General features: G+C 46.7%; 1 protein-coding gene across 8 annotated transcripts in view; it reads right to left on the bottom strand.

Annotated features, from left to right (window-relative positions):
- SCUBE2 (signal peptide, CUB domain and EGF like domain containing 2) overlaps nt 1-27,190 on the bottom strand; it is a 64,564-nt gene that overhangs the window by 2,283 nt on the left and 35,091 nt on the right. For 5 of the 8 annotated variants that reach the window (XM_045577613.1, XM_045577615.1, XM_045577614.1 and 2 more), the window contains 7 exons: nt 26,736-26,891; nt 26,155-26,361; nt 9,810-9,980; nt 6,938-7,105; nt 6,081-6,242; nt 5,030-5,227; nt 3,785-3,937 (listed from right to left, as the gene is read on the bottom strand). In XM_045577613.1, the coding sequence (XP_045433569.1) occupies nt 3,785-3,937; nt 5,030-5,227; nt 6,081-6,242; nt 6,938-7,105; nt 9,810-9,980; nt 26,155-26,361; nt 26,736-26,891 (1,215 nt within the window). The remainder of the gene's footprint in view (nt 1-3,784; nt 3,938-5,029; nt 5,228-6,080; nt 6,243-6,937; nt 7,106-9,809; nt 9,981-26,154; nt 26,362-26,735; nt 26,892-27,190) is intronic. The other 3 variants (XM_036427198.2, XM_036427199.2, XM_036427200.2) reach the window with 1 other exon arrangement.

Here is a 27,190-nt window from a genome sequence, read left to right as displayed (position 1 = left end):
CTGTTCCTCTTTATAGCAAAACTCCTTGAAAGAATTGCCAGAAGAATCTTTCGGATTCTACAGCTTTCTTTCCCTCCCAAACCGTCCACTCAACGTTGCCCCCCACCGCTCCCTGAAAACCACTTGTTGAAATTACCAGTGACTTTTATGTTGCTAAATCCCAAAGGTCAACTCTCGTCCTCATCTTCCTTGATGCATCAGTAGCATTTGACCTGGACAGTCACCCCTCCTCTTGATCCATTTCTTCACTCAGCTTCCAGGAAGCCACGCTCACTGGTTTTCTTCTTACCCAACTGGTGTCTATCTGGGGCTTTCCCTCCTTCTCTTCCTGACCTTTCACTGTAGGGAGTCCAAGGACTCAGTGCTTGGATGTCATCTCTTCTCTGTTTATACTCACTTCCTGGTGAGCTCACACAGGCTCTTGGCTCTACTCTCCCTCTCTACTTTTCTCCCTTCCTCACTTTTTTCCGCTCTGACCTTGCATTATGTAAGACAATCAAGCTTTTTTGCTATCTAATACAAATTCTCTCTCTCTCTCTCTCTCTCTCTCTCTCTCTCTCTCTCTCTCTCTCTTTGAATGGGGTTGGAACGGGGAGAATTTGGCAGGTTAGAGAGGGAAGGATGCTATGTTCATTTTCTCATTGATAATTTCGGGTCCTGACATACACATTAAATGCAGAGCACACAACGTGAGCCTTCTCCAAATGTGACCCCCCCCTTCAAACTCTAGTCTGTTCCCTACAGTCACAAGTCAAATCAAGCATATGCAAAACACAATCCTTTTCAAATCCCAGGCCAAAAAAATGCCTCTTTATATGCGTATCATGTGCAACAAAATCAAACAAATCATAACAACATCATTGGAACTGTGTGAGAGGAGTTCTTGAAGAAGTTTCTTCTAGTCAAGGGATGGTAAATGGAAATTAATAGTATAATTATCATAGTTATGAATTTAACACATGAACAGTATCACTTGTACTCTACTTTCTTGGTCTTTTATTTCAGTAAATATAAAATATGAGTAAGGGCTGTGGACGAAAAAGAGACCACGTACTAAATCTGACCAACTCAGGGGAGACATGCGTGATGGGCCTTACCAACTCAGAGACTTAAAGTAACCACATGGAATGGTCTGAACATGAAAATTCCTAACTAAAAGCGAGTCATGGCAGGTAGTCACAACTTAGGCCTATAGCTTCCTTGACAAAGGTCAATTTTTGCCTTAAACAAGCCTGTCTATTGTCTTTTTGCACCTACGAAAGCAATGTATGAGTAATCTCCTTTTTCCAGACCTCTCCAATGCACCAGACCGTGAGACCACAACCCCTCATTGTTACCTTGTCCCCTTCATACCATCTCTATGTGCTGTGGACATTATTAACTGTACCCACCAATGTAAAAGAAGTGTTTGTCTATTTTACTCTTTATCCAATCCCAGTGATTTCCCCAGCTTTGCTTTCTCTCACGCCTTAATCTTCCACCAATGGGTTTCATGTAACGCCCCCTCACATCTCCTCCTTTACTTGGAATGTATAAAGGAAGCTGCAAAACTGCCATTCCCCAAAGCATTTTCTCAACCCATTGATATTTTGCTTCCTGGCAATTTTCATCAGTTTGGCACAAATGAACTCATAAGCATTCTCTACAGGCCTGGGCTTTCCTTACGTCGAAGGGCATGTGTTGTCTCCTCACTTGCTCTGACTGTCCTGAGAAAAGCAGTCAGGTGTTGTAGGTAAAAACTCTGCAACTTTGTGCTGCTATGACCTTGTGATGTCACTCAAATCGCCCAGCGCCAGTGGCCTCAGTTGTAACATCAGCACAGAATCGTGTCTGCTCTGTGGGCGACGGTGAGGAATGCGCTGTGCCAAGGGCATGTGACGCATGCCTGGCGCCCAGTGATGCTCCATCCATGTCAGTGAGGATGACAGAATTCTCTGTACTCCCAAGGTCAGTGGCAGAGTCTCACCTGCCCATCTGTTCTTCTGTGTTTGGAAACCAGATATCAAATTTGCCGTAATATATGTTCTTTAAAAAGAGATGAAGTAGACTTTGAGTGAAAACCTAACAGGCTTCTATAGATGGTCAAAGCAGCTGTCTTCAACTAGTTTCTGCTATGGCATTGCAAGACACATGCTCCTGGGCCTAATCAGGTTGTGTGTCATTTCACCTGTTCTTTATCTAAATTTTAAAAAGTTAAGATAGTGCCCTGGCCAGTGTCCTCAGTGGTTAGAGTAGGGGTGTCGAACTCAATCAGAGAAGGGGCCAAAATCTAAAATCCAGCCTAAATCGCGGGCCGAATGGTTTACTGAACAGTCATAAACTGTCATTGTGATGGAAACGCAGCGGAGTGCAGTGATGACAGCGCGGTGCGGGCCACATTGCAAGGCCTGGCAGGACGGATTTGGCCCGCGGGCCTTGTGTTTGACACATGTGGGTTAGAGCATCAGCCCTCGAAGCACGGAAGGATCACGTGTTCCGAGCCCCAGTCAAGGGCACACACCTGAGTTTCAGGTTTGATCCCCAGCTCTGGTCAAATGCATTCAGGAGGCAACCAATTGATGTCTCTCTCACATTAGTCTCACATATTAGACTCTCTCTCTCTCTCTCTCTCTCTCTCTCTCTCTCTCTCTCTCTCTCTCTCTCTCTCTCTCTTTCTTTCTCTCTCTCTCTCTCATCCTCGGTTGAGGGGTTAACAAAAGAACCCCCCAAAAATCAAGATGGTTTCTTCTGTCCCAAAGGCAGAGTTGAAAACAGCCAGACTAAAGTATATGAGCCTTGGTGACACTTATTCTGGTGACTCTGTGTCGTTTTTGGCTCCTTCCTGATTCCACAGAGGGGAGGTGGTCAGCTGGTTGCTTTCAGGTAGATGAGGCTCTTGTTTCTCTCAGCAGAGCCACGTGGGAGGCACCTGTGTCCACCTAGGAGTCTGAGACGAAGAGCTCTTGTCTTGGGTTTGACATGGCTTCAGGCATAAGGAGGACAATCCTATCTTTTGGAACATGTTAGAAAAAAACCATGTGAAGTGTTTTTAGAAAATCCATATAATATTGTCTTTCCAAAAGGCCTCCTTTTGGCACCTGTCTAACCACCTTCAATGGCCCCCTTCTGAGATCCAGAATGGCTTGTCCAGAGCCATCCAATGAATTAGAGAATCTCTACTAGAACCTGTACCTTATTACTCCAAATTACATGTTTAGATTGAAATTGGGGAAATCATTCATGTCTTACGAATTAAATATGATTGTGTATGGGAAAACTAATTTCTTCAAAAGCTGCTTAATTTCAAAGACAGTGATTATGATGATCTTTATAAATATTTTAACATTTTAATTCAGTGAAAAGTATAAGACTGAGCACAGGCTTGTCAAAGCAATTTGGTCTCAGTGCTGACTGAGCTGGAGGAATAAACCAAACATTAGATGTCTTCGTTCTTTTCTAGCCTAAGCAGAATGGCCTGTCTTTGTAATCTTCAAAAAATAATAATAATAATAATAATAACGCTGGTCTATGACTCTCTGCCTGTAACAGAACAGAAATCTTATGGATTAGGTTTTTTCGATCCTGAACCACAGAAGGAAATAAAAACACACTCTTTTTTTATTTCTTTTCTGAAGCATCTCTGTGTCCCCAGATGGCTGTTTAAAATTTGGCACTTGTGAGTCAGCAGTGTCCTTCCTCTCCATCCTGCCTGGGCTCCCGAACATGTGTGCATGTCTGAGAGCCACCCGCTGGCCCAGGCGCTGGTTCTGTCCACAGCAGCCGCCCCGAGTTTCCCAGCGCTTACCGTCGTAGGTCACGTACGGGACCTGGAACCCTCTGGCGCTGTTTCCCTCGTTGGACTTGAACTGGATCCACAGCTTCTTCGACCTGGAGGTGAAGGCGATGGGGCGCTCGTAGGTCTGGCACGTCTCGTAGGTCGTCACGGAATTGGACGAAGCTGCAAAGGGAAATCGGAGGGGGTGGAATTCAAGTTCATCACCAAGCAGGCCGACCATGGGCACGACTCTTTCCAAAGGTTCACACCATAACAAGCTGTGCTGCATGGCTCTCCGGGCCCAGCGGAGCCGTCCTAAGGGCCAAAACCGGGGAATCGCGTCCACACATCTGGTGGTGTGGCCCCCGGGGAGGCAGCGGGAAGGCGGGCCAGGCCCCAGCAGCAGCCCAGGCCGCCGCGCTCCTCAGGGGCTGGGGAGGGGCCCTTGATCCCTGCCCTGATCTGGGGATTAGCACCGCCGTTCACTGCGGGCTTCCCAGGGCCAGGCGGTGTGCTCCGCCCTCTATAACTTTATCCCACGAAACCTCCGAAAACCCTGGGAAGTGCATACACTGTACCCTGACCTGGGCCCCACCACCAGTATGTGGAAAAGTCAGGAATCAAACCGGCACCTGACTTCAGCCACGGTAACCACCTCTAAGAATAGCAAATACTTACACGGTGGCTCCATATGTCAGTGTTTTTCTAACTGCTTTATGAATATGAACTGATTTCTTCCTCGTAATAACCCTATAAGGAAGCAGCTACTATCCTCATTTTGACAAATAAGGAAGCTGAGACACAGAAAATCCAGAATGTATATCCAAGCCCAGAGAACTGCTAGAGGTGGAGCTGGGATTCAGATCCAGGCTGTCTGGCTGCAGAGCCCGCTCAGCACATGCCTCTGAGCTGTGTTAATGGCAGTGTGTCCCGATGGACACTAGGTCCTGCGTCAGGATGGGGGTGGGTCCCTCCTGGCTGGACTGCCCTTTGCCTCGGTCAGTCCCCACATGCTGAGTTATTTCTCTGACTCTCCGTGTCCGTGGGGAAGAGGGTCCCAGAGACACAGAGGGGAAGACTGACCTGGGGGTCAGCAGGAGGCCTCACTGTGGGGGTTTTGTTGAAATTTTATTTCCTGGAAAACTCTAAAAACTCCTGTCCCATCTCCGCTCTAACGCGAAGGTGACATTCTGGGCCTGGCTCACACTGACCGCTGGGAGCACACCCCCGGCTGCCCAGCAGCCACGGAGGGAGGGGCCGAGGGGGAGGACGCACAGGTTTTCCGCATCACCAGGTAGTCCCCGCAGTCGTCCTCTATGGGCAGGAAGATCTCGGGGACCACGATCAGGATGCGGCGCTTGGGGGGTGGGTTGATGGTCCACGTACACTCGGTGTTGGCTGGGTAATTGCCTGGGTAGTTCGGGGACTCAATGTACCCGGTGAAATCCCCCAGCTCCCCTCCACATCTTCTGTCTGGAAGCGGAAACAGGATGAGTTAGGAAGGCCCAGCCGTCCCTCTGTAACAGCCGACACCCAGGCCGGGGCCGGGGAAGGACACCCTTCCAGGATGAGTCTGTCCCTTCGTGCCCAGGACCCCGCTGGGAGCCCAGCTACACCAACGCCCCACGCAGAGCCAGCCTTCGGAGTCCCTGGCGCTGCTTTCTCACTAACTGGGAAGCACTCAAGGTCAGGGGCAGGCATTCATCAAACAAAAGCACAGCGTTAGTGCTCATAGGCCTGGTTCACCACGTGCAAGTGCCAGGGGAACCGTGACACAAAACTCCCAGGTCTGTCAACACAGGGAGGACAGAGCGTGCGGCTCAGCCAAGGAGAGCTGACCCTTCCCGAGAAAGCTCTGACGAAGACATGGCAGCTGTTTCTTTCTCCTTTCTCTCCGGTAAAGACCATGTTTTATTTTATCTTATTATTTTTAATATATTTTATTGATTTTTTTACAGAGAAGAAGAGAGAGGGATAGGGAGTTAGAAACATCGATGAGAGAGAATCATCGATCAGCTGCCTCCTGCACACTCCCCACTGGGGATGTGCCCGCAACCAAGGTACATGCCTTTGACCAGAATCGAACCTGGGACCCTTCAGTCTACAGACCCACGCTCTATCCACTGAGCCAAACTGGTTTTGGCCATGTTTTATTTTTAAGTGGAAAGAGAATTTCAATATTCCCCTCAGGCACCAAAGGCAAGCAGCACACACACACACATACACACACACACACACACACACACACACACACACGCCCTGCCCCCATGTGGACAGGCACTTGCCCTTGTAATCAGGACTAAACGCCTTAGAGAGAGAGACCTACTTTTACACTGGGTTATGTTTGTGGAACCATCAAAGTCAGTCGTAGTATTTCCCGGACAAGAGACACAATGATTTTTTCCAAATTCGGGCTGATAGGTCCCCGCCGGGCAACGGATGCATCGGTGAGTGGTGGTGTTGTAGAAATGTCCAGGGGAGCACTGCACTGTGGGGGCAGGGAGAGGGGAGAAAATGAAAAACAAACGAGAAAAAAAGACTCTTTCATCCAGTGCAACACAAATGGTTTCACAGTTAGGTAATAATTTTTTCTCCCAAAGGAAGTAACTTTCTGACTAAGGGGGGGGGGGGGGGGCGGGGCTACTCAACACTCATGTCCCTATCTAGCCAGCTTGGGTGGGACTTGTGACTCCTGTCGCTGAGAAACAAGCAAAGGGAGCAAAGGAGGGTGTCTCCTCAGAGGTAGGGTCCACGCAGAGCCAGGCAGAAGCAGGCACGTGTGTGAGAGCTGAGGGTGCAGAACTGACTCCGGGTGTGGAGTTGGATTCCTGCAAGAGGCTGCAGGAGTGGGGCTCAGGGGGAAGTGGGGTGCAAGGTAAGGGTGCTGAGGTATTGGAAGGCTGGGAGGAAGGAGCCGAGGAACCCACGTGCACCGGCTCATCTCTCCCTGCTTGTCTCTATAGTCAGCCCTGTCCGAAGGGGCCCAGGTGGTGGGGGGAGACTGTGTCTAGGAGGTCCCATGCTCCCTGCACGTCTACAGGGGTGAGTGGAGCAGTACCCGCCCTGGGCCGCTGGGACACCACACAGGGCACCTCTGGGCCGAGCTTGACTGAAGCTTTATCAGACTCCCATGGTTCTCAAAAGCGAACATCGGTTCTGGAAAAAGGCAAGCTCCGTCCTCACCTCTGGTTTCACAGTCCTGGAAGGAAGTGGCTCCCAAGTGTTTGGTGGGGAGCCCTCCCCCACAAGAGAAGCAGGAAGTACGGCCAGCTTCGGGCTGGAACGTGCCAAGGGCACAGAGCTGGCAAGGTGCGAAGCCGTCCGCAGAGTATTCGCCAGGTTGGCACAGACCTGGGGGGACCAACGACCCTGGGTGAGCAAGGGCCCCGGTCAGAGACCCTTTCCCGTCTCTCGGCAACGGGATCAGACTTCAGGCAGGCCTGTTGCCGGTGCTGACCTCAGCTCCCACCTCGCTGAGGAGCCCGCCCTGCCCTGCTGCTGGACCCGAGCAGGTGGCCTGTGAGCGCCTGATGTTTACACTCAGGGCCACACAGCACAGAGCGAAGATGGAGACCAAGGAGCCACGTGTGACGAGCTTCCAAAGGATGGAGCAGCGGGGTGTGCTTCAGGCTTGGGACTGCATGGAGCTCAGGCAGCCCCGGCCATGCAGGAGCCCAGAGAGAGGGTTCTCAGGTCAATGTGCTCATTCGACCCAGAAGTACACCCTCACCCAGCTGAGAACACCCCAGTGATAGTTTCACCAATTATAGTTAGGTACTAAATCTTATCTCCTCACCCTGAGGTGTGTCCTGGTCTCCCTAAACCCAAGCAACCTAGTCCACAGTGACAGAGGGACCCAGTGGTCTTTACTTGAAGCACCTTACTTTATTATTATTATTTTTTTAACTTATGACAAGAAGCACAGTCATAAACAAAAGGATTTCTAAAAGTATATTGTAGGGAGTGGCTATAGGGTTAAGTCTCAGACTGACCTGTTGGCAAAGCCACAAACAAGTCCCAGCTTAGAGGGCACAGCCCTCTTAGCATAATTCAGCTTGACCTTATGACACTCCCTAGATCCTTTCTGGGTAGTTAATAGGCCGTGGGAGGTACAGCAAGTGCTGCCAAAACAAGTAGAACTCACAAGAACATTGTAACTATGTTGACCACTATCTTGTTTACCTCTGACTATAAAATAAAGGCTCAGTTTGCTATCTGGATCTTTTCTCTGTGGCCTCAGCCAGGCACCGGAAGATCCACCTAGACCCAGCTTATTCTCTTTGTCTTTTCTACATCCTTCGCCGCCCTCCCTCAGGCTTGCCAAACCCTTGGCTGTGCTGGCATGGCAAAGTATATGTTCCTTAAGAATTAGCTTGTCATTGGCATGATGCTGTTGTTTCTCGTATTCCTAACCATTAGTTTTCAGATCATCTTTCTACCTGAGTTGTAGATATGATGGCATTTAACAAACACATCCCCGAAGGAGGATCTGGAGTCTGTCAGACCTAGTGTCTGATTCCAAATCCTCTACTTCTTGTCTGTCTGACTTTGAATGAGTCACTTTAACCTCTTAAAGCTGTCGTAGTGATACAACCATATGGAAAATTCATGTAATACACTTAGCATGATGCCTGGCACATCAGTAAATGTTAGCAATTAATATTACTACTAATGTGCTTATTACTATAAATATATCTTAATAAGGTCACGTACAAGTGTGAACAGATGCCCCAAGGTGCCTCCTTATCAGCTTTGCTGTTAGTTCTAGATTTTCATGGCAGGTGAAAGTTATGCTAGGAGTAACACTTAACCCAAGGATCTGATTTTTAAACCAAAAAAAGGAGCTGATGTTGAGTTTGGCGTGTTCAGGTGGGAGCTAAGTTGGTTCTGGGAGTCTCTGGAAGGAGAGGCAGAGGCTGCGGGACCCCATGTACCCTTCCGCAAACATCGCCTACCCATCGCCATGTCAGATCACACCTTCCACCCGAGCCCAGTGCCGGTGCCACTGGTCTTTCTTCCGTTTAATGAAAGGAAGATGTTTACCAATAAAATAAATAGGAAAGAGCCGAGACCGGTTTGGCTCAGTGGATAGAGCATCTGCCTGTGGACTGAAAGGTCCCAGGTTCGATTCCAGTTAAGGGCATGTACTTGGTTTCAGGCACATCCCCAGTAGGGGGTAAGCAAGAGGCAGCTGATCAGTAACTCTCATTGATGTTTCTAACTCTCTATCCCTCTCTCTTTCCTCTCTGTAAAAAATCAATAAAATAGCCGGGACCGGTTTGGCTCAATGGATGGAGCGTCGGCTTGGGGACTGGAGGGTCCCGGGTTCGATTCCGGTCAAGGGTATGTACCTTGGTTGTGGGCATATCCCCAGTGGGGGGTGTGCAGGAGGCAGCTGATTGATGACTCTCTCTCATTGATGTTTCTAACTCTCTGTCTCTCTCCCTTCCTCTCTGTATAAAATCAATAAAATATATTTTTTTAAAAATCAATAAAATATATTTTTTAAATAAATAAATAAATAAATAAATAAATAAATAAATAAATAAATAGAAAAGATGCCCATGAAGCCTAAGTGAGCTTGGCTCCAGGGAACATTTTATTCAAAGAGATGATTAAAAACTTTTCACAGAAAATTTTATAAAATAACCAGATGGGTACTTTTAAAAATAAAAAATCAATACGCTATGAATTTGAGACCAAAACTGGAAAAAGAATGAAAACTACTTTCTCCATTTTAGCACTTTTGATAGTCCCTAGCACTGGGCGATCACTGAGGTCTGGGGGTATATTTATTTACAGTGAATGAAGCATGCAATTGCAATGTTTACACCTTTTTTTTTTTTCCTACCACAGTATTCTATCAGATCTTCATTTGTTTATTCAGCAGAGCATCTCCCAGACTGTGTCAGGCTCTGAACTACTGGAAAGCCAACAAGGAACTCAACGTGGCCCAGCTGCGGAAGTGCAGTTGCTGTGTCTGTCTGAACCTCGCCTTCTGTCTGAACAATGACACTGGACTCGGTGGGGTAAGAAGGGGCAGGCGAACCCTTACCTCCACACTCAGACACATTCCAAGCGTCTGGGGCCTTCAGGGTCCCAGGATTGTCTGGTCTTGGGCAGGGCTCACATGTGATCTGTCCTTCCTCATTTTGGAAGGTTCCATTCGGACATAAAATGCAGCGTTCTTGTGATCCATCGTAGTAAGTCCCAGCCCTGCAACTGACTAGCCAAAGGGGGAAACAGTCTGGTCAGTGAGGTGACAGAGGCCAAGGAAGGACAACATGAATGCTGGAGATGAGGGAAAACAGATGCCATTGACCTCAACCCCCTTCCCCCTACGAACCCCTGAATACAGAATGTGTGGTACCCCTGGTTCTCTGTGCACACCCCTCTGTCACGACCTCTGTCACCCACCGTCAGAGGCATTCACAGGTCCTCTCTCTCTAGGCCATGAGCTCCGGGGCGGGGGTCACAGTGGCTCTAAATATCTTTGAGCACGAGCACCTGCTAATTCTCCCTACTTCACTGGGCTGGCACTAGAAGAAGGATCAAGTTGAGAATCGTTCACTGAACATAGACATAGTAATGGAAGCGCGGAGAAGAAGGTGCTTTTAATTCCGGCTGGTGGCTTCCTAGAAGGCCCCCCTGGAGGTGGCCATATTTGTGTTGGGCCTTGAAGGATGAGTAGGATCTCCCCCCAGGTAGGAAGAGGGGCAGGTTGTAAAGATTTCATGCAGGACGTAGGAGAGAGGGAAGAAAAGAAGGCTGGGAATAGGTTGGAGAAGTTCTTGTGTGCCAGGCACCTGGATCTTATTCTGCAGGTAAAGCAGCCATGGAAAGGAGAGGAATACAGCCAGAAGCTCTATTCTGAAAAGTTCACTCTCTGGTGGCTGTGGGGAGTGACCTCCAGGGCTTGCAGATAACTCTCAGGAAGAGCACAGATTGTATTTATAATACAATTGAAATGTTACAAAGAGCAAACCCTTGTCAATATCTCCTGGGAGAATAAACTACAAGGAAATTAATAAACTATGCTTTTAATTATATTTTTGGTGGTGTTTGTTAAATGTGGACTTATATCTTATTTTAGGACATGAATGTAAAGGTGAGTTACATTCAACTTTTACATTTAGGGGACACTAAATTGAGTTCCCTAATACAATACTCAAACACCATCATCACAACCATTAAAATAACCTTTCTAGTGACTAAGATTTGTTCAGTATTTACAATCTACTAGACACCATGCCCAAAACTCCACGTCCATTATCTCACTTATTCCTAAAAACATCAGTAAGGAGCTAGGTGCTATTGTCAGCTCCATTTCACAGAAACAGAGATGTGGGGGCCTTCAATAATTTGGCCACATTCCCACAGCTAGTCTGTGAAATGCACCTAAGGTGAGATCAAGAGCTTTGAATTTAAGGGAGAAAAGGGTCATTTAACAAAAATGCAGACTGAATAACAATTCAAGATGTTGTCAAGGATTCTCCATGGGGCATTATGGGAAGTTTGACTGGGATAAACACATTGTAATTTATACTTAAGATATCAAGAAATAGAAAACAAAATATCACATGATAAAATTAGCTATTGTACCTCTTGAATGTTTGTCAGGGGGGATATCTGTTTTCATTCTGTCTTACCAATGCAATCCACATATATACTTTTAGGGTTACACATGATGCAGTTCTTTATTACAGTAATAAAAATGTCTTTTCATTCTTCACTCCATAATTTTAAAAAATGAAGCCTTTAAAAATATCATACTAAGCCAAAAGAAGCCACATTTCAAATATTATTTTTACACTTAAATGCAATCTATCAATAAGGTCTCCTCTAAAGGCTAAGTCTTAATGCTTTTTTAATATTGTTTGGATTTTCTTTTACAATAGTCACATATCATTTAATTTTATGAATACTTAAAAAATATTAAAAGTGAACCAAAAACAACAGCTCCCACACTCATTATACTGTTGTTTCTTGGCAGGCAACGGTATACTGAGTAGGCTGCACCGCTCTGTGGCAGACCACGCCTGTCACTCCAGACTTATCCTCTCAATGCAGCCCTCCTGGATAACGGTTTCCATAATGACTCTTGTTTCAGTTCATCCCCCCTGAAAAACTGGGCTGAATTATGTAGTAAGAATGGATGACTTTGGCTGAAACCAGTTTGGCTCAGTGGATAGAGCGTCGGCCTGCGGACTGAAAGGTCCCAGGTTCAATTCCAGTCAAGGGCATGTACCTTGGTTGCGGGCACATCCCCAATAGGGGGTGTGCAAGAGGCAGCTGATCAATGTTTCTCTCTCTATCCCTCTCTCTTCCTCTCTGTGAAAAATCAATAAAATATATATATTTTAAAATATATATATTTTTAAAAATATTTATATTTTTAAAAAGAATGAATGACTTTTTATTTTGTGTCCCGCCTGGCTACCCACCAGACGACCCGAGTGGCCACAGCCGGCCGGTAAAGAAGAGCTTAATCCCTTCACTCCTCTCACAAAACAACTGTCATAAAGATGTGCAGAAGGTAAATGAAACCGAGGCTGCCTGGAACCCCTCGAGCCCAAGCCGTTTCCCTTTGGGAACAGCTGTTTCCACGGCACTCCATTCACCGAAAGGGGAAGTGCCCATGGATTGTCACTTCCCGTCGGGTCCGCATGGTCTGTTCCCTCCGAGATCCTCTGGCAGAAGATGGACCCCCTCCGGGCGGACAGCAGTGGCCCCGGTTCTCACTGAGAAGAGGGGCTCCCACCGCTCTGGGTGTCCAGTTCTCTTTAGAACTATTTAACCCCCCTGCCCGCCCCCAATGCCTTTTCACGCTCACATTCTGAGAAACCTCACAATAGCCCACATCTGCTGCAATTTCTCAGCTGGGCGGAGGGCTGAGCAATGCCCCTGGGGTTGCCCTGCGGAAAGAGGGCACCAGCTCTTTTCTCTCCCGGTGAAAGGCTCGCTTCTCAGAAACAAACTCATACTGTCACTCACAGCTTCCACTTTCCTTCCCCGCGAGAAAGGCCTACAGAAATAACCCAGGCCAAGCACCTTCCACACCAACTTGTTTCTTTTCACAAGATAAAAATGAGCTCAACCCTAAAAAGTGATTCTGAAATGGCAGGAAGAGATGCCCGAAACAGCTCTTTGCAAATGTGCTTGAAGACCTGCCTGGAGAGACCTCACTCACATGTCTGTTCTCTTCTCCTCGAGCAGCCAGTGTGTTTGGCTGCCCCGGACAAAGGAGTCAATTGCCCCCACAACCCTTGGTGATCACCGCAAAGCTTTTGTGTGTCTTCAGTGACCATTAAAATCCCATCCTCAAATCCCACACAGCTGTTTTCTCCCTGTCTTAAAAAGAAAAACACAAGCAAGCTTTTCTGATGCAAAAGGGAGAGAGACCAGCGGGACCAGGATTAATGGCGACAAAGAGACCCGAAGGCCTTCCCTCTTTTCAACACTACTGCCTTTGAGGGTTTCAGGCTATGGGCAAACACTATGGTGTCTCTGTGGCGAAGATGGTGAACCTAATAAAAGAGGTCACTCTCCAGCATCTGACTGTTTTCTTAAGCATCACGCCTTGACTTGTGAAGGAAAGCCACAAGCAGCCCCCGGGGATTCCCAGGGTGACGGGGGCTGTGCTTTGTCACAGCTCAGGGGCCCCGGTGCTCTGAGCAGTGCTGGGGCCTCAGGATCTGAGTCTGAGCCACTTTTAAAGGAGACTTTCGGGATAACAGGATCAACCCCTGGGGCTTGATTTGTCCTGACTGTCCAGGTTTCCCGTGTGTGCTCAGGTTTGCAATTTGAAAACATCCTTAAAGTTGGGGCAGAGACATGAGCCCAGCTTCACGCTTCCCTTGCTAGGTTCCCCAGTGCATGGCGGTTCTCTTCGTGCCTAATTAACTGGGGCTGAGGTTTCACTTCCTTCAGAATGCCTCTTTGGCCCTCAATATAAATATTTCCCCGAAGATTTGCCCTTTGCCCTCTTTTTTTCTTAACATTGAAAACTATCCTTGGGATTTCATTTGTTGCTGCTCTGAAAATTCATTTACTCTTTCATTCAATTAAATAGTTACGGAGCACCCATGTCTTTACAGTCAATTAATATTTGACAAAGGAGGTAAGAACACACAATAGGGTAAAGATAGTCTATTCAATAAAGGGTGTTGGAAATATTAGACAGATACTTGCAAAAATAAAAAGAAACTAGGCCATACAAAAGAATAAACTCAAAATGTGTTAAAGACTTAAATGTTAGACTCAAAACCATAAAAATCCTAGAAGAAAACATAGGCAGTAAAATCTGAGACATTTCTCACAGCAGTATTTTTCTTTCTTTTTTTTTTTTCTGATACAGCTCCTTGGGCAAAGGAAACAAAAGGAAAAACAAACAAATAGGACTATATCAAACTAAAAGATCTTTGCACAGAAAAGGAAACCATCAACAAAATGAAAAGATAACCCACTGAGTAGGAGAACATATTTGCTGATACATCTGATAAGGTGTTCATATCCAAAATTTAGAAAGAATTTGTAAAACTCAACACCAAAAACAAACAAACAAACAATCCAATTAAAAAATAGGCAAAGGACCTGACTAGATACTTCTCCAAAGAGGCCACTAGACATATGAAAAAATGTTCAACGTCACTAAACATCAGAGAGATGTACATCAAAACCACAATTAGGCCAAAACCGGTTTGGCTCAGTGGTAGAGCATCGGTCTGTGGACTGAAAGGTCCCAGGTTCAATTCTGGTCAAGGGCATGTACATTGGTTGTGGGCACATCCCCAGTAGGGGGTGTGCAAGAGGCAGCTGGTCAATGTTTCTCTCTCATCGACATTTCTAACTCTCTCTTCCTCTCTGTAAAAAATCAATAAAATATTTTTTTAAATGTTTAAAACCACAATTAGATATCAACTCAGAATAGCTATAATTAATAAATCAACAACTGACAAGTGCTGGTGAGGATGTGGTGAAAGGGAACCCCTGTGTACTATGGTGGGAATGTGGGTTGGTACAGCCATTGTGGAAAGCTGTGCTGCGTGACCTCAAAATTATAAGTGGAACTGCCTTATGACCCAGCAATTCTACTTCTTGGAACTTATTTGAAGAAATCTGAGACACTAATTTGAAGGAATATATGCACCCCTATGTTCACTGCAGTCATTAACAATAGCCAAGATTTGAAAGCAACCCAGTGTCCATTAGCAGATGAATGAATAAAAAAGCTGTGATACATTTATACAATGGGATACTTCTTGTCCATAAAAAAGAAGGAAATTTTACCCTTTGTGACCCCATGGATAGACCCGGGAACATTATGTTAAGTGAAGTAAGCCAGAGAAAGACAGGTACGAACAAAATAGAGACAGATTCACAAAAAGAGAGAATGCCTGGGTGGGGTCGTGGAGGAATTGAGCATAAAAAGGGGGGAAAAGAGAAAACAGTTATGGACATGGATAACAGTGTGGCAAATGCCAGGTCGATTGGGGGTGGTTAGGAGAGTATAGGGAGATAAATTGCGATGGATGGAGACTTGACTCAGGATGGTAAACACACAATGCAGTGTACAGAGGATGTGCTGTAGAATTGTATACCTGAAACCTGTATAATTTTGTTAACCAGTATCATCCCAATAAATTCAATAACAAGGAGGGGAAAAAAATCACTAACTGAGCAATGATTATGTGCAGGGCCCTGTGCTAGGAGCTGGAGATGCAGCAGAGAAGACAGACATGGCCCTGCCCTAGCGGGCTCTCATTCTAGTGAAGAATGCAGACAACACATGAGCAAACAAATAAATATACAGTAGAATGCTCACTAGTGTTAAGTGTGATGAATAGAGAAAACAACAACAACAAACAAACAAACAGGTAAGAGGGGAAGACAAGGGTGGTGGGTATGAGTCTACGCGTTCTTCATTGTGAAAGAGTAGCCAGGAAAGGCCTCTCTGAGCAGAGACCAGAGGGAAATAGACTTGCAAAGGCCTTGCCCAGTGGCAGAAAGGCCAGTGTAGCAGTAACACAGGGAAAGGGGCTGGGTGATGGTAGGAGACACATTTTAAAAAGCAAGCGAGGGCCGTATCACACAGGTTCATGAAAAGTGTTGGCAGTTTGCATGGGGGAGTGATACCATCTGACATGTTCTTAAAAGACCTTCTGGATGCTGCCTGGAGAACAGACTAAAGGCAGGCAAGGGTGAGGAGAGCAATTCAGAGCCTGTCACAGCAGACTGGACGAGAGACGGTGGTTTGGAACCCAGTGGTAATCATGGATGAAAGTATAATATTAATAGTTAGATTCAGGATATAATGTGAAGGCGGAGCTGACGGGATTTGCTAATGGGTTGATGGAGAGCATGACAGAATGAGAGGTTGAGAAGACTCGGAGGTTTTCAACTTGAGCAACTGGATAAACAGAAGTGCCATTTACCGAAATGAAACAGGTTTTATTTGGGAGGGAGGGAGAGGGATACAGTATTTTGTTTAGATACATTGAGCTTGAGATGCTGGTTTGCCATGCAATGTTGATATTAAAAGGCCTGGGTTGCACAGCTGATCTCCGGGGCAGAATACGTCCACATCTATGGATATTAATTTTTGCCTCAAAAAGAATAAGAAAGAAAGCTTTGCCCAACCAGCGAGCTCAGCAGTTGAGCATCGACCCAGGAACCAAGAGGTCACCAGTTTGATTCCCAGTCAGGGCACATGCCTGGGTTGCGGGTTCAAGCTCCAGTGTGGGGCAGGCAGGAGGCAGCTAGTCAATGATTCTCTCTCATCACTGATGTTTCCATATCTCTTGCCCTCTCCCTTTCTTTCTGATATCTATAAAAAAAAATTTTTTTTTTTTAAAAGGAAGGAAGGTTCACTGGGTTAGGAAATGATGTAAGATTGGACCTCAGTCAGTACACATCTCTGTGAGCCAGAGACACAGGGAGATACAGTCTTCAAGAACAAAGAGGCATTCCACACTCCAGGGTGGGAGGTACTGACTGATTCACTCCTTTTCAACACAGTGAGAAAAATCACAGTGCAACTATGCCTGACTGAATAGATTTCCAGATTATATTATCTAGTTTCAACCAAACTGTCACAAAATAAAAAGTGATTCCTGTAGAAACCAGGGGGAAGGTAGCACCCATGATATAAGCACAGTGAACGACAGGGAGGGGCCAGGACTGGCACAGCTTCCTCCTAGTGCTCATTCTTCTCTTTTAAATCCTCACCTGAGGTTATGTATTATTGTTTGTTAATTGATTTTAGCTGGGGTGGGGAGGTGGGGGAAAAAGAGGGGGGAGAGAGAGAGAGGGAGAGAGAGAGGGAAAGAGAGAGAGAGGCATCAGTGGGAGAGAGAAACATTGATCTGTTGTCTCCCATATGCACTCTCTAACCAGGGATCAAATCCACACCCTAGGTATGTGCCCTGAACAGCAATCGAATCTGCAACCTTTCGGTGAATGGGATGATACTCCAACCAACTGAGCCACACCAGTCAGGGCCTAACAGTCACTCTTGGTCATCATGATACAGAAACAGTAATGATTTAATCAGATCTGACAAAAGTTGAGCCAATGTACTAGCAATTAACAAAAAGACTGCTTGAAAAAAATGGAATTACTGTTAACAATGAACCCTGCCAAATTGTAAATACACTACCTTAAGAAGCTAGCCAGCTATTGAAAATTTTTATTTACTTAATGTGTATTTCATACTCTGTCTTTATAATGGACATAACATATTGGCCAACAGTATAGTGTAATGTATAAATAAGTAAACATTCATAAATTTAAAAATATTTTCCTGTATGCGTAATTTAAAAAAATTTTCTGGAATAGGGAAATCCCTAATGCAAAACAGAAGCCAGAGCTGGAGAGGGAAGTTTTGGAGTCACCAGCAGGTGGTGTTATTTAAAGCAATGGCGCTGGATCAGGTCTCCTAGGAGAGTGTGGATGGGGGGATAGAGGACTAGGCTCTGGGATAGCTGATAGAGAAAGGTCAGAAATTAGAGAACCGGCATAGAAAATGAAAAAGGGGCAGCCCGTGAGGCAGGGAGAGAACCAGAAATGTGTCTGGAACCCAGGAGAAGAAAGCGTTCCAGAAGGGAATGATGGGCGGTCTCAGTGAGTTTTGGCAACTGGGTTTGGTAATACGAAGGTTGTTAGAAATCTTGGAAAAAGCCCTTTTAGTGGTGTGGTTGGAAATGAAAACCAGATTGGCTACAGTTTAAGAAAATACTGAAGGAAAGGAAGCAAAGACAGAGAGTTTAGACAACTTCTTCAAGGAGTTTCGCTCAACCCGGGATCAAAGAATCAGAGAGGAGCATGACGGCCGATGAAGGTGTTTGTTTCTCAGACAGGAGGTGGGTTTGTGTGCTGCTGGGAATGCTCGAGCAGAAAAGGACTCAGAGATGGGGATGGTAGAGTGCGGCAGTCCAGTGGGACAAGAGCAGGAGCAACATTCTCGAGAAGGTGAGAGAGAATGGGCCCCAGACCAAGTGGAGGTAGGGGCCTTAGGCAGGAGCATGGGCTGTTCTTCTATTTTAACCAAAGGCAAGTCAGAGCAGAAGGGTGGGTCTGGACATGGCGAGATTAAATTGTTTCCCTAGACTCCCATTCCATCTGGAAGTCTTGTTACAACTTAAATTCAACTTGTCTATAGGGAATGCTTCTCTTCCCTTTCCTGCCCCTCTGGCTTTACCGGTTTTTATGAGTGCATCTCTACCTCCCCGTCACCACGACCCCAACACTTCGTGTCTCGAGGTATCCAAACCACAGTTACTGTCCCAGACTTCTCCCTTCCCCGCTCCATCAGAAGCTGCAGCATCCTACAGGGGTGTCCCCTTTGTCCACCCCTACTCCTCACCCCTATGGCACTCGTGTCCTGTGATCCTCACCATCCCTTACGCAAGTTACTGCGAAAACCTCCCAGCGGTCTCCCTTGCCTTCTGTTCCTCCCCGCCTCGGCTCTGTTACACCGTCGCCTTCACCTTCCCAAAGTGCTTCTTTGATCGCTTTCTCTCCCAGGCGGAGAGATCTCATCGACTTGACTTCCTGCATTTCTCTCGGTGTCTTCAACTCGAAACTCAGACTGTAGCCTCCTTTTCTATATCCGAGTTCATTCTTTCTCATGCCCTCTCGAGAGCCTCCCCCTTTTCTTTTTCCTGCTTTTCCTATAAATCTTTTCTTATTACTTCTTCCCCAGTGATCACATTCATCTATCTATTCAACCCACCCCCAGGCTTTGTCTAAGTGCCTCCTGCATATGAAACGGGGCTGGGTGAGATGAGTGACATATGGGAAGTAAGAGCCAGGAGCAGAGGCCAAGTCAGAAATCTCTGAGTTCACCTCAACACTTTTCTCTTCTTTGCCTCCAAGTCAATAATACATCACCAAAGGCTACTTATAGTTCCTCCTAAACATGTCTCTAATCCACTGCTCCTCTTCTACTCCATCTACGGCCTTCATGCTCTCAATATTGCTTATCAGAAGCATTCGAAAGCTCCCAAACTGGTTTTTCAGACTCTGGTCCTGACCCCCAATCCAGCCAGAGAAATTTTTCTAGAATACAGATATGACCTGGACACTGCCTGGCTAAATCCTCTGATGGCATCTTGCCACCTAGAGAGACAGTTAAGGCTCCTTATTAACATACTAGAGGCCCAGTGCATGAAATTAGTGCATGGGGGGTTGTCCCTCAGTCTAGCCTGCACCTTCTCACAATACAGAACCACTCCGGGAACTTGCAATTTGGGACCACTGGCTCCTAACCACTGGCCTGACTGCCTGATCAACCCTAACCACCTGTGCCTGCCTGCCTCATCGCCCCTAACCACCTGTGCCTGCCTGCCTCATCGTCCCTAACCACTCTGCCTGCCTCATCGTCCCTAACCATTCTGCCTGCCTGCCTCATCGCCCCTAACCACTCTGCCTGCCTGCCTGCCTCATCGCCCCTAACCATTCTGCCTGCCTGCCTCATCGCCCCTAACCACCTGTGCCTGCCTGCCTCATCGTCCCTAACCACCTGTGCCTGCCTGCCTCATCGCCCCTAACCACCTGTGCCTGCCTGCCTCATCGCCCCTAACCACCTGTGCCTGCCTGCCTCATCGTCCCTAACCACCTGTGCCTGCCTGCCTCATCGCCCCTAACCACTCTGCCTGCCTCATCGTCCCTAACCATTCTGCCTGCCTGCCTCATCGCCCCTAACCACTCTGCCTGCCTGCCTCATCGCCCCTAACCACTCTGCCTGCCTGCCTCATCGTCCCTAACCATTCTGCCTGCCTGCCTCATCGCCCCTAACCACTCTGCCTGCCTCATCGCCCCTAACCATTCTGCCTGCCTGCCTCATCGTCCCTAACCACTCTGCCTGCCTCATCGCCCCTAACCACCTGTTCCGCGGCCCCCACTGCTGTGGCTTCATTTGGAAGGACGTCCGGAATGATGTCATGAAGGTTGTTCAGATGCCTGGTCTAATTTGCATATTATGCTTTTATTATTATAGATTCAAGGTCTCTCATGACTTGTCATGCTTTCTGCTCAAGCCTTGTTGCCCCCCACACCCTACTCTGCACTCAGGCTTAGTGGCCCTGAAACACCAGAACTCCCCCTAAGCACATCTTCATGGTTCTCACTCCCTGAGGCTATTCCTCTGCTTCAATGCTCCTCTCCCCTTAAGGGTCATACACACATTCTTCAAAACTCAGTTCTGGCTTCCTCTCTTTGGAAGGGCTTTTGGACTCTCCCCCGGGAGGGCTAAGTGTGACCTGAGGGATGGCATTATATTTATCCAGACCTCCTCAGCACCCACCACAGAGCTGGCCCATGGAGGACTCTCCGTATGGGTGCAGTATGAGTGAGACAATCCCAGGGCACAGGCTGATCCAGGAGAGGTGAGTTTTTAAAGTCAGAGAGTTGGGACATAGGCTCTTGAGTCAGATTTGGTTTTGAATCCTGGTTCTGCCATGTACTCACTGGGTGACATTGGGGAAATGGATTGCCTCCCTCTGCTTTTGTTTCTGTATCTGAAAAAAGAGCATGGTTCTTCTTCCCATGTAGGTCATCCCTCAAATATCACCTGTTCTGAGAGCCTTCCCTGAGTACCCCGTGGAGAGTCACCCTTATTTCCTCTGTTCCTCTCTGTTTTATTATCTTTATAGCACTTACAACTTTGGAAATCATCTTTCTTCTTTACTTTTTATTGTCCTTCCCTCTCTGTTGGATTGTAACCTTCATAAAAGCAGGACCCTCACCCATTATATTCTCATGCTTTATCCCAAGTTCACAGAGTGGCACAGAATGGTATGGCAATAAATACTGATTGGATTCATTTTCCTCAACTGCTGCAGAGGAAAGCTACAGCTGTTAAAAGCAGAATTAAACGTTCCTAGTCTCTCAAGAACCCAGGCACTAAAATATTTCCCCGCTTCTCAGTTGCCTAGATTGTGTCTTTTAAAAATCTCAACAAGTTTTAAGAATACTCAAATAGAAAAATATGTAGAGTAGCAAGCATACTATCATAGTATTTCTCTTTTTTTAAATATATTTTATTGATTTTTTTTGCCCCCCTCCCTCCCTCCCATACATACCCTCCCTCCCCAGAGTTTTATGTCCATTGGTTGTACTTATATGCATGTATACAAGTCCTTCGGTTGATCTATTATCTCCCCCAGATCTTCCTCTCCTCCCCACTGTAACTAGTATTTCTTTTGTAAAAATATTTTTATTGATATTTAGTGAGAAAGGAAGAGAGTGGGAGAGAGAAAGAAAAACATCCATGTGAGTGGTACATCGATCAGCTACCTCCTGCACACCCCCCACTGGGATTAAGTCTAAACCCCTGACATGTGCCCTGACTCAGATTCGAACCAGCAACCTCTTGGTGCATGGGAGAACACCCCACCAACTGAACCACACAGGCTAGACCATAAGTATATTTCTTTAAAACAAAACAAAACAAAACAAAAACAAAACAAAAAAACACACATATATTTTATTGATTTTTTACAGAGAGCAAGGGAAAGAGATAGTTAGAAACATGGATGAGAGAGAAACATCTATCAGCTGCCTCCTGCACGCCCGCAACCAAAGTATGTGCCCTTGACTGGAATCGAACCTGGAACCTTTCAGTCCATAGGCTGATGCTCTATCCACTGAGCCAAACTGGTTTCAACCACAAGTATATTTCTTAATTTTTTTAAATGAAAGGATAAATAGCTCTGAACAAAAAAAAACAGCTAGAAATCCATGTCATCATTAATTCTTCTTTAGCTATTAAGGACTTTATGAATTATTATGGCACTTAAGGAATTTGTTCTTTGGAGAATATAACTGCTGTCTCTTTTCCCCCCATCTTGCTAAAATTGATCACAGATGGTACAAAGGTCACCTGCAGAACAGGCTGTCCCCAAAGTCCTAGAATGCCAAATTAATGAGACTTTGCTCTATAAAAATGACTATAAGAAAGTATTTAATTGGTCAGAAGTGACTGTTCTTTGGTGTAATTTGGGACTTTAAATTTTATTTTTTAAGTGTTATTAGAAAAATAATTCTGTGGGAAAATAGGCAAAAAAATATGGATATTTTCAGAACTAGAAATCCAAATGGTCACAGATATATGATAGCATGCTCAGTCTTACAAATGATCAAAGAAAAACAAGATAAAATGACTTCATCATTTTTGCTTATCAGATCTGCAAAAATTAAAAAGATCAGTTTAACTGACCCATGTTAGCAATGATGTGAGGCAATAAGAACTAAATTACAATGTTGGAGGGAATATATATTAGTATGATATTTTTGGAGAGCAATTTGGCAGTATCTATTAAAGTTTTAAGTATGCATTTCCTTTGAACCAGCAATTGCACTTCTAAAAGTCTATCCTTTAGAAGTATTGGCCATGTGCACAAAAAAGAATATTCATTGCAGCATTGTTTGCAATTAAAAAATATGAATAATTAAAACATCTGCCAACAGAGTGGCTATTTGATATGGTTAATAAATACTGGTATTTTTAAAAAGGATTAGAAGGCTTTAAAAGAAGTAAGTTAGCCTGGCCAGTGTGGCTCAATTGGTTGAAGCATCCTCCTTGCATGAAAGAGTTGTGGGTTCAATTCCCAGTCAAGGCACATATGCAGGTTGCATTCAATCCCCATTTGGGAAGCATACAAGAGGCAACCAATCAATGTTTCTCTCTCCCTCTCCTTTCCTTTCTCTCTAAAATCAGAAGAAACATATCCTCAGGTAAGGAGAGAGAGAGCGAGAGCGAGAGAGGGGGTGGGAGGGAGAGAGAGAGAGAGGGAGGGAGGGAGGGAGGGAGGGAGGGAGGGAGGAGGGGGAGGAGAGGGAGAGAGAGAGAGAGAGAGAGAGAGAGAGAGAGAGAGAGAGAGAGAGAGAGAGAGAGAGAGAAGGTGGAGAAGGAGGAGGAGGAGGAGGAGGAGGAGGAGGAGGAGGAGGAGGAGGAGGAGGAGAAGAAAGAGGAGGAGGAGGAAAAAGAAAGAAAGAAGTTAGCTCTTCTATTAGCATGGAAAGATATAGTGATGTACTCTAGTTAAAAACGGCGCACAACAGCTGAAGCTGGTTTGGCTCAGTGGAAGAGCGTCGGCCTGGGGACTGAAGGGTCCCAGGTTCGATTCTGGTCAAGGGCATGTACATTGGTTGCGGGCACATCCCCAGTGGGGGGCGTGCAGGAGGCAGCTGGTCTATGTTTCTCTCTCATGGACATTTCTAGCTCTCTATCCCTCTCAATTCCTCTCTGTGTAAAATCAATAAAATATATTTTTTAAAAAACAGCACAAAACACTATTCAAATTATACTAACACATTTTTAAAAAAATTTTTCACACATACATCTATATTCTATTTTTAACAAAGCAGCCAAAGTTGTCCTTTAAGACTTAAGTCAGAACTCTGTCATTCTTCTCCTCAACACCCTTCATTGGCTTCGCTTCTCAGGTTCAAAGTCCCTGGTCCTCACCACCATTTCCACTCCCCAGGTGACCTGCTCTTCTTCCTTCTCCCCACCCTCAGCACTCATCAAGCTGGCCTTCTTTCAAATGCCAGGATTTCTGTATTTGCTGGTGCCTTTGCCTGGGACTTCTAGATATTCCCATGGCTTGCTTCCTCTGTCCTTCACATCTCTGCCCAAATGACATTTTGCAAGACTATAGTCTACATTTTGGAAAGTATGCACCTCCTTACTCCTCCCCCATGCCCTGGCTCTATTACAGTTCACCACTTCCTGTTCTTCATACCCTTTCCACCATCTTCTACATAAAAAAGAACTACCTTAAGTTTGTCTCTATGGTATGTACCATCCTTAGTTCAGAAAATACCAATAATCCTGGTGCTTATAAAGTTCTAATACCATCAAATAGACCAGAATTGAGACGGACAGACAGATACGTACACACACATACACACACACACACTGTGGCTTGCTTGTGCCATGAATCTACTGGGTAAAAAGCCTTTTTAATCACACACCCAATAGCTCTTTGCACCAACTTCCTTCCTCCAGGAGGAGCTTCACTAGTAATTCTTTGTGCTGTTTCTTCTAAATCTTCACCGTTGCTGCCGACAGGGTGAACCTGGTTTGGTCCCATGTGGGCTACAAAACCCATCCATTGCTAGAAGGAGCTCTTGAGACAGGATACGTTGCCTCCCTGAGCAATGAATCCAACCTAACTTAGCATGACCAGCATCTCAGGACACATGCACACACCTACACCAGCTGCATACATCCCATGCCAAGTGACTTTCATAAGCTGTCATGGCCATGAGGCCTCTGTTTAAGCAACTCCTGATCCTCATGCTGAGTCTCTACACCCCAGAAGCACACACTTAGTAGTGTTGGTAATACTCTCACTGGGAGCTGGTCCACAGGCCCTGACACTAGTTTTCCCTACATTGTTAACTGGACACAAAGGCTCCTGGCGAGCCACCAGGCCTCTCCCTAACAGGTGGCCAATGGAGAAATGAGGGAGGGTTTCGCTCCGAGGGGCCAGGAGGAGGCCCAGCCTGACCATCCCTGAACGTTTCTGAAACTCATCCTGGAAAGTAGGGCAGCAACAGCCAACTCTCATCACCATTTTGGTACAGAAACTGGAACTTTCGAATTTCAAATGAGAGCAAGCCAACCAGCTGTGTTATGTTTACTTTTTTCTTTTTTTCCTTCTTTTTAAGAGAGTCAGCTGGAATAAAAGTCAAGACTATTTGAGAACCAGCCACTGGTGGACAGTTACACTTGATTTTATACATGATATTTACTACGTTTTGGTAAAGCAACAGATTTGGGCTGTGGGGCTGTTGCTGACAATTCTCCTGAATGAGTGTACCTGGGAGTTCAGCTTTGCTTCTTCAGAGTCACGGATGTATTACTCCTCAGCTCAAGCTCCGTTTCTAGAGACTTGTGATTCTAATGACACTTCAGACAGGACATCAGTTTATTCTGGAAGGGTCTGGCTTTGCAATCGGCCCATTCTAGTGATCTTGAGCAAGAGAACTTAACCCTCTGAGCTCCATCTTGCGTAGCTCTTAGGTGAAGGCAGTACCTACCCAGTAAGATATCTAATAGGATCCAATAAGATAATGCAGCACAAAGGGTTGTACCTGGGCCAGGTCAGAACTCAATGCATCAGCACCATAAATCGTTACTGTAGAATGAGTCTCCCAATGTTTTTCATCCATGGCTTTTCAGCTGGAATCTCCCACAATTGCCCAGCACAGTTTCTCGAAACAAACAAATCTCAAGACCAGCCACTCCAGAACCTCTTGCCCAGGTCCGTCTTGCCTGGAACGTCATCAAAGGAACAGAACTGATGCTGCACAAACGCCAGATCTCAAGTTTAATTCACGCTCACACATACCTACATCCATGAGGCTGACACTACGAGGAACCTTGGGCTGCAGCTCAGGGATCTCACGAGGCAGCCTTGCCTCTGCACAAAACTGTGAGCAGGAGATGGTGCGCTGCCACCACCAGCCGAGCCAGAGGCAGGAGGGGAGCTCTGACAGGGGAGTGTACAGAAGGCTCCTGGTGCCTTATTCCTGCAGTTCTGCCCCAGCGGGGAGACCACAGTCATCTAAAGACCACTGTCCCTCAGACCCTAACAGGGAAACGCTCCCTCTTCTCGTCATCCCTGCCTCTTCCCTTCTGTCCCTCCATTCAGCAAACATCTCCTAAGTGCCACCACCAGCCCAGGCACGAAGCCAGGTGCTGGGGAGCTCCCGGTCCAGCACACACACCAGACACCACCACCATGTAGTTCCCAAAGGAGGGGACAGCCAGGGTGTTCTCTGGAGTGAGCCCAGTCAGGGGAAGAGGGGGCCAGACGTTTGGTACCTCAGTGTTTGTGGAGCTGTGAGCAGCTCTGCTTAAAGAATGTGCTGGCCAACGGGCCACTCACCACATTGGTTTCCGAGGTGGCTCTGGCCCGCTCCGCAGGCCTCTGCCCGGCGTTCAGACGCTCGGGGGGACTTCCTAGCCACCTCGAGGTCCGTGCCGGAGAGCTGGAGGTGGAACTGCTCCCTGTGGGCAGCCTTCCGGAGCGTGCGGACGGCCTTCCGGAGCCTCTTCTCTGTGCGCTTCACGACGCAGCTCAGATCACAAGCAGCTGCAGGAACGAGAGGACAGCGGTGTGTGTGTGTGGGGGGGGGGATCTGCCGGCTGCAGCCAAGAGGATGAGCAGGGCCCCCCAGTCCCCTGTGGTCAGAGTGGGGAGACCTGGACTGGGCACCTAGCAGGCTGGGCAGCATTCGGTACCAACAGAAATTTGTTGACCAAAATGGTTGCTTTGGGTTTTCATGAAGCAGATAAATCTAACAGGTTTCCAACCAATTCGGTTTTAGTTTGGGGGTGGGGGGGAAAACAGGAGATACTTCAGTGGTAGCACTACATCCCCCACCCAGGAAGAATGGAAAGTGAAAGGCAAAGGAACAAGGAGCAAGCTGTGAAAGGCCTGGCACCGTGGCCTGCTTTCAAACCAACCTGTCACCTCCTTTTGGTTAGTTTCAAGCCCAAACTCAACAGTGACAAACACTTCCTGAGCGGCGCTTGGTCGGCCTGGGGCGCCGGGCACTCGCTTGCGGGAGCCGCATGTGAGGTGTGCGTAGCGGAAGCTCTCTTTGACTGAGCTGTGCTTCTCTGCATGAAGAAACAAAACCATCGGGAGCCAAATTCCGAACATTCGCCAGAGCTCAGTAAACATTTCATTAAAACCACTCTCGGGGGACCAAGTGATTAGCTCCAGATGCCACGACGTTGAAAGCCCTCAGCCTGCAGCACGATGACATTTTGATGTTGAAGAGTCAGCATCGCCTCCTCTATAACTTAACAACGGAGCCCTTGGAAATGATTCCCATGGATACATTCGGTTGATCAGCCACACACGGGGCAGGCAGGGACCAGGGTCACCTCCCACTCCTGAGGGCGGGTCTGCTGAG

Source organism: Pipistrellus kuhlii, unplaced genomic scaffold (genome assembly GCF_014108245.1).
Source record: "Pipistrellus kuhlii isolate mPipKuh1 unplaced genomic scaffold, mPipKuh1.p scaffold_m20_p_9, whole genome shotgun sequence".
NCBI lineage: Eukaryota > Metazoa > Chordata > Mammalia > Chiroptera > Vespertilionidae > Pipistrellus > Pipistrellus kuhlii.
Note: the sequence above shows the minus strand (reverse complement) of the source record. Positions and strands in the feature narration are given on the sequence as shown.